The sequence below is a fragment of the Somniosus microcephalus genome, chromosome 28, assembly GCF_052327205.1.
Source record: "Somniosus microcephalus isolate GS21.2 chromosome 28, FLI_Smic_1.0, whole genome shotgun sequence".
In the NCBI taxonomy this organism is placed as follows: Eukaryota; Metazoa; Chordata; class Chondrichthyes; order Squaliformes; family Somniosidae; genus Somniosus; species Somniosus microcephalus.
Window position 1 is genome coordinate 40,612,439 of NC_141014.1, and position 7,363 is coordinate 40,619,801.

The following is a 7,363-nucleotide window of genomic DNA, read 5'->3' on the forward strand; positions in this document are numbered from 1 at the left end:
CAGCGGAGTCGGAGTGAGAACTGGGTGGCGCGGCGGGTTTTTCGACAGATTCTCACCGCAGCCGAGGCTCAGTGGGGCGCACCCTCTCACCTCGGAGTCAGAAGGTCGTGGGTTCAGGTCGCACTCCAGAGACTTCACTGTCGGAGGGGCAGTGCTGAGGGAGCGCTGCACTGTCGGAGGGGCAGTACTGAGGGAGTGCTGCACTGTCGGTGGGGCAGTACTGAGGGAGTGCTGCACTGTCGGTGGGGCAGTACTGAGGGAGCGCTGCACTGTCGGAGGGGCAGTGCTGAGGGAGCGCCGCACTGTCGGAGGGGCAGTACTGAGGGAGCGCCGCACTGTCGGAGGGGCAGTACTGAGGGAGTGCTGCACTGTCGGTGGGGCAGTACTGAGGGAGTGCTGCACTGTCGGTGGGGCAGTACTGAGGGAGCGCTGCACTGTCGGAGGGGCAGTACTGAGGGAGCGCTGCACTGTCGGAGGGGCAGTACTGAGGGAGTGCTGCACTGTCGGTGGGGCAGTACTGAGGGAGCTCCGCGCTGTCGGAGGTGCCGTCTTTCAAATGAGACGTTAAACCAAGGCCCCATCTGCTTTTTCAGGTGGACATAAAAGATCCCACGGCACTATTTTGAAGAGCAGGGGGAGGAGTTCTCCCCGGTGTCCTGGGGCCAATATTTATCCCTCAACCAACATCACTACAGCAGTTTATCTGGCCATTATCACATTGCTGTTTGTGGGAGCTTGCTGTGCGCAAATTGGCTGCCGCGTCTCCCACATTACAACAGTGACTACACTTCAAAAAGTACTTCATTGGCTGTAAAGCACTTTGGGACGTCCGGTGGTCGTGAAAGGTGCTATAGAAATGCAAGTCTTTCTTTTTTTTTCTCTTGTAACGTTACTGCGTTATGCGGCTAGTCCGGAGTTGAGGTTTACCCTGCGTCTGTCCTGGCCCGGTGTGCACAAAGGGAAGCCTAGCTCCTTCTCACAGGGCTCACATCCGTCACCTCGATCAGCACAATCCAGGATTCGCGGTGATGAAAAGAGGGAGATAGAGGAATGAAACGACAGCAAACCTCCATTTCAAGGTGCTGAGGGTTTTATTGTCAATATTCATTGTGTTGAGGATTGTAAGTTCACTGATTTATTTACACAATTAAACTGCACCACACAAGATAACAAGACACACGACAGCGGCACACTGTGAGATTCTTCAACTCCTCCCACCTCCAAACGGCCCTCTCCCCTCCTGAAGGCGCTGCCTCTCACTGGGGTGCAACCCTCCAATCGGCCCATTCAGACCATGAGCACCCAGTTACAGCCACGCTCAACCCTCTGCTCACACAACAGAAAATCTTCTGTTTTACGCAGCGAGTTGTTGTGATCTGGAACGCGCTGCCTGAGAGGGCGGTGGAAGCAGATTCAATGGTAACTTTCAAAAGGGAATTGGATAAATACTGGAAGGGGAAAATTGTGCAGGGCTGTGGGGAAAGAGCGAGGGGGGGAGTGGGACTAATTGGAGAGCTCTTTCAAAGAGCCAGCACAGGCACGATGGGCCGAATGGCCTCCTGCTGTGCTGTCTCATTCTATGAACAGCAGGGGGTAACTGGGGGGAGATCAGGAGCAGGGATTTTCCCCTCCCTGACCCAGAGGGGCGCAGAATCCAATTGCGGAACTCCCCCTGTCCCCAGCTCTCGAGATCGACCAAATCAGCAATGAAGGTAAAGCATTTTAATCTTTAATTTCCCATTTTTTTGTTGCAGGGCTTGTCTCATAGCTTCTGCATATCATCGAGTTATATCGAGTGCACAGCACAGAACTGGTCCGTGCCAGTGTTTATGCTCCACACCAGCCTCCTCCCACCCCTCTTCATCTCATCCCATCAACATATCCCTCTATTCCTTTCCCCCTCATGTGTTTATCCAGCCTCCCCTTAAATGCATCGATACAATTCGCCTCAACCACTCCCTGTGGTAGCGAGTTCCACATTCTCACCACTCTCTGGGTAAAGAAGTTTCTCCTGAATTCCCTATCGGATTTATTGGTGACTCTCTTAAATTTAATTTTATATCACATAAACTGGATGTTCAATAGTCGCCTTTAAAGCGGTTGAAGTCCCACGATTATACGTCACGATTAAATCACAAACCCCACACATCAGACAAGCGGACTTGGGTTCCGGACATTTGGGTTCACAAGAAAAGACGTCGATTTACAGGTTCGTTACTTTTCGCGCCGTTTTTTGCCGCGTGTTTTTCTCCGCCCTCCCGTCCCCCGCTCAGCGCTCCGCGGGCTCGCAGGTTCTGGCAGCGAAGGTCAGGCGGACGTCGGCTTTACAGATGTAGATCGACGGGTCGTCGGCGATGGCTGCACAGCTGCTCCACTGGGGCATGACCTCCTTCACACACAACGCCTGCAACAGAACATCGTCTGATTCAAAGGTAACAAGTGTTTGACTTGCTCGCGAGGTCTTGTCAACATGAACCGGGAGTTAACAGTAACCTCAGAGGGTTAAGCGATTCACCGCAAGCCATTCTGGCCCCTCACTCCTCCGTCCCCGCTCTCCCCCCTTCACGCTCCTGAAGGTGGGGCAGTTCCGATGGTGCTGAGGCCCACTGCTACCTCGCTCCGCTCTCCGTGTGTGAGCCGAGAATCGTCGGATATTTGACCCCGCGAGGCAACACACGTGGTTATCACACGTACACACACACTCTTGCGAGCACAGGCGCACTCTTTATCATGCACACACTTGTGCACACACACAACACGTACTCTCGTGCACACATGTACACACTCATTCACACACACTCTTGTGCATGCACACAACACGTACTCTCATGCACACATGTACACACTCATTCACACACACACACTCTTGTGCATGCACACAACACGTACTCTCGTGCACACATGTACACTCATTCACACACTCTTGCGCACACACAACACGAACTCTCGTGCACACGTACACACACTCATTCACACACACACACATTGTGCTCACACACACAACACGTACTCTCGTGCACACATGTACACACAATTCACACACAACACGTACTCTCGTGCACACATGTACACACAATTCACACACACACACACAACACGTACTCTCGTGCACACATGTACACACACTCATTCACACACACACACACTCTCTCGTGCACTCACACATTAACCAGCTTGGGCCATCTGATAACGAGCAGGAGCTGCCGTCTCCTTCACTAACCCGGGGGCGCCGAACACAGTGAACATCTGCTGCTGCTCTGAACAGACTCTCCGGCACAGACCAGGCAACAGACCTGAGACTTTCCAGTCCGGCAGTGTCCGTCCCACTCAAGACCAGGACTAAGGAGAGCCTTCATTTGATGCAAAGACTGCTGGCCGCTGTCTCACTAGGGGTTAACCCGAACCGGCAAGAGGGGGAAGCCTCACCATCGCTGTGTCCCACTCTCTCGGCGCCGGATGCGGCGAGCGTTCTGCCGAGGAGTCGCTGAGCTCTGCCAGGTTGCGGGCGGTGCGTTCTCCGATCCTGCCTCGTCGCACGTACTCTGACCACTGGAATCCCTGGAGCAGACCAGATGCTCTCCCGACTGAGTAGTAACGGGGACTCGGGACCTGCTTGTACCAGCCACTGGCCGGGGAGTTCGATAGAAGGCAGAAAATCACCGTCACCCCGGCTATCACAGACGGACTGAGACGAGCCATCCTGGAGCTGCGGCTGGTGTCGTCTCTCAATCCAACCGGCAGCAACTCTTTATATCTCCCTCCTCACAGTGACGTTTGCTCCACCGCCGTACTTTTGTGGGCAAGAGTCTGCAGCAGGCTGTAAGCAGCACCTCCAGCTCGACATGTTAGAGAGAGATACAAAGTCTTTGATTTCTCAGTCACACAATATTTCAAAGACTCGGGTTGATGTGAAGTTATTGAAATGGGACGGATATCGTCCCTGAAACAATGACACCAATCAGCCGGGAGCGCTACAGGTGAGAGGTTCCAGGGAATCGATGAAACTGTCAAAAGGGCAAACGGGATTAGAAAGAAAGAAGATTTGCATTTATATAGCGCCTGCGCCTCATTGGCTGTAAAGCACTTTGGGACATCCTGTGGATGTGAAAGGTGCTATAGAAATGCAAACTTGTTCCTTCTTTCCTTTTCTGCATGTGTGTGGATCTCGAGCGATGACAGGATCAAGCTGGGCTGTGATGTGACCCATGGCCAAATAGCCTGTGAACACTCACGGTCTTCTCATGTGAGTCACTGTGAGTGAGGTACCAGAGGGCCCCTGGTGCTTGTGGAGCCGTACCCCAACAGGAGAGCCGTACCCCAACAGGAAAACCGTACCCCAACAGGAGAACCGTACCCCAACAGGAGAACCGTACCCCAACAGGAGAACCGTACCCCAACAAGAGAGCCGTACCCCAACAGGAGAACCGTACCCCAACAGGAGAACCGTACCCCAACAGGAGAGCCGTACCCCAACAAGAGAACCGTACCCCAACAGGAGAACCGTACCCCAACAAGAGAACCGTACCCCAACAGGAGAACCGTACCCCAACAGGAGAACCGTACCCCAACAAGAGAACCGTACCCCAACAAGAGAACCGTACCCCAACAGGAGAACCGTACCCCAACAGGAGAGCCGTACCCCAACAGGAGAGCCGTACCCCAACAGGAGAACCGTACCCCAACAGGAGAACCGTACCCCAACGGGAGAGCCGTACCCCAACGGGAGAACCGTACCCCAACGAGAGAACCGTACCCCAACGGGAGAACCGTACCCCAACGGGAGAACCGTACCCCAAAGGGAGAACCGTACCCCAACAGGAGAGCCGTACCCCAACAGGAGAACCGTACCCCAACAAGAGAGCCGTACCCCAACAGGAGAACCGTACCCCAACAGGAGAACCGTACCCCAACAAGAGAACCGTACCCCAACAGGAGAACCGTACCCCAACAAGAGAACCGTACCGCAACAGGAGAACCGTACCCCAACAGGAGAACCGTACCCCAACAAGAGAACCGTACCCCAACAAGAGAACCGTACCCCAACAGGAGAACCGTACCCCAACAGGAGAGCCGTACCCCAACAGGAGAGCCGTACCCCAACAGGAGAACCGTACCCCAACAGGAGAACCGTACCCCAACGGGAGAGCCGTACCCCAACGGGAGAACCGTACCCCAACGAGAGAACCGTACCCCAACGGGAGAACCGTACCCCAACGGGAGAACCGTACCCCAAAGGGAGAACCGTACCCCAACAGGAGAGCCGTACCCCAACAGGAGAACCGTACCCCAACAAGAGAACCGTACCCCAACAGGAGAACCGTACCCCAACAGGAGAGCCGTACCGCAACAGGAGAACCGTACCCCAACAGGAGAACCGTACCCCAACAGGAGAACCATACCCCAACAGGAGAACCGTACCCCAACAAGAGAACCGTACCCCAACAGGAGAACCGTACCCCAACAAGAGAACCGTACCCCAACAGGAGAACCGTACCCCAACGGGAGAACCGTACCCCAACGGGAAAACCGTACCCCAACGGGAGAACCGTACCCCAACAGGAGAACCGTACCCCAACAGGAGAAACGTACCCCAACAGGAGAGCCATACCCCAACAGGAGAACCGTACCCCAACAGGAGAACCATACCCCAACGGGAGAACCGTACCCCAACGGGAGAACCGTACCCCAACGGGAGAGCCGTACCCCAACAGGAGAACCGTACCCCAACAGGAGAGCCGTACCCCAACAGGGGAGCCGTACCCCAACAGGAGAACCGTACCCCAACAGGAGAGCCGTGCCCCAACAGGAGAACCGTACCCCAACGGGAGAACCGTACCCCAACGGGAGAGCCGTACCCCAACGGGAGAACCGTACCCCAACGGGAGAACCGTACCCCAACGGGAGAACCGTACCCCAACAGGAGAGCCGTACCCCAACAGGAGAACCGTACCCCAACGGGAGAACCGTACCCCAACGGGAGAACCGTACCCCAACAGGAGAGCCGTACCCCAACAAGAGAACCGTACCCCAACAGGAGAGCCGTACCCCAGCAGGAGAACCGTACCCCAACAGGAGAACCGTACCCCAACAGGAGAGCCGTACCGCAACAGGAGAGCCGGACCGCAACAGGAGAACCGTACCCCAACAGGAGAACCATACCCCAACAGGAGAACCATACCCCAGCAGGAGAACCGTACCCCAACAGGAGAACCGTACCCCAACAGGAGAACCGTACCCCAACAGGAGAGCCGTACCGCAACAGGAGAGCCGTACCGCAACAGGAGAACCGTACCCCAACAGGAGAACCGTACCCCAACAGGAGAACCGTACCCCAACAGGAGAACCGTACCCCAACAGGAGAGCCGTACCGCAACAGGAGAACCGTACCCCAACAGGAGAACCGTACCCCAACAGGAGAACCATACCCCAACAGGAGAACCGTACCCCAACAGGAGAACCGTACCCCAACGGGAGAACCGTACCCCAACAGGAGAGCCGTGCCCCAACGGGAGAACCGTACCCCAACGGGAGAACCGTACCCCAACGGGAGAGCCGTACCCCAATGGGAGAACCGTACCCCAACGGGAGAACCGTACCCCAACGGGAGAACCGTACCCCAAAGGGAGAACCGTACCCCAACAGGAGAGCCGTACCCCAACAGGAGAACCGTACCCCAACAAGAGAACCGTACCCCAACAGGAGAACCGTACCCCAACAGGAGAGCCGTACCCCAACAGGAGAACCATACCCCAACAGGAGAACCATACCCCAGCAGGAGAACCGTACCCCAACAGGAGAACCGTACCCCAACAGGAGAACCATACCCCAACAGGAGAACCGTACCCCAACAAGAGAACCGTACCCCAACAGGAGAACCGTACCCCAACAGGAGAACCGTACCCCAACAGGAGAGCCGTGCCCCAACAGGAGAACCGTACCCCAACGGGAGAACCGTACCCCAACGGGAGAACCGTACCCCAACGGGAGAGCCGTACCCCAACGGAAGAACCATACCCCAACGAGAGAACCGTACCCCAAAGGGAGAACCGTACCCCAACAGGAGAGCCGTACCCCAACAGGAGAACCGTACCCCAACAAGAGAACCGTACCCCAACAGGAGAACCGTACCCCAACAGGAGAACCATACCCCAGCAGGAGAACCGTACCCCAACAGGAGAACCGTACCCCAACAGGAGAACCGTACCCCAACAAGAGAACCGTACCCCAACAGGAGAACCGTACCCCAACGGGAGAACCGTACCCCAACAGGAGAGCCGTACCCCAACAGGAGAGCCGTACCCCAACAGGAGCACCATACCCCAACAGGAGAGCCGTACCCCAACAGGAGAGCCGTGCCCCAACA

The 7,363-nt window shown here is 55.9% G+C and overlaps 1 protein-coding gene across 1 annotated transcript; it reads right to left on the reverse strand.

Moving 5' to 3' along the window:
• Nucleotides 1-2,269: 2,269 nt before the first annotated feature.
• On the reverse strand, nucleotides 2,270-3,699 carry LOC147099642 (neuropeptide B-like). Its single transcript, XM_085969214.1, has 2 exons — nucleotides 3,427-3,699; nucleotides 2,270-2,404 (listed from the first exon to the last, which is right to left on the reverse strand). Exons 1-2 carry the CDS (start codon nucleotides 3,697-3,699, stop codon nucleotides 2,270-2,272), a joined length of 408 nt encoding a protein of 135 aa, XP_085825340.1.
• Nucleotides 3,700-7,363: the final 3,664 nt, after the last annotated feature.

Coding starts and splice junctions, on each gene's coding strand:
- LOC147099642 (XM_085969214.1), bottom strand. CDS start 3,699: ATGGCTCGTCTCAGTCCGTCTGTGATAGCCGGGGTGACGGTGATTTTC. Junction 2,405..3,426: donor GAGAGTGGGACACAGCGATG/GTGAGGCTTCCC, acceptor GTTCTGTTGCAG/GCGTTGTGTGTGAAGGAGGT.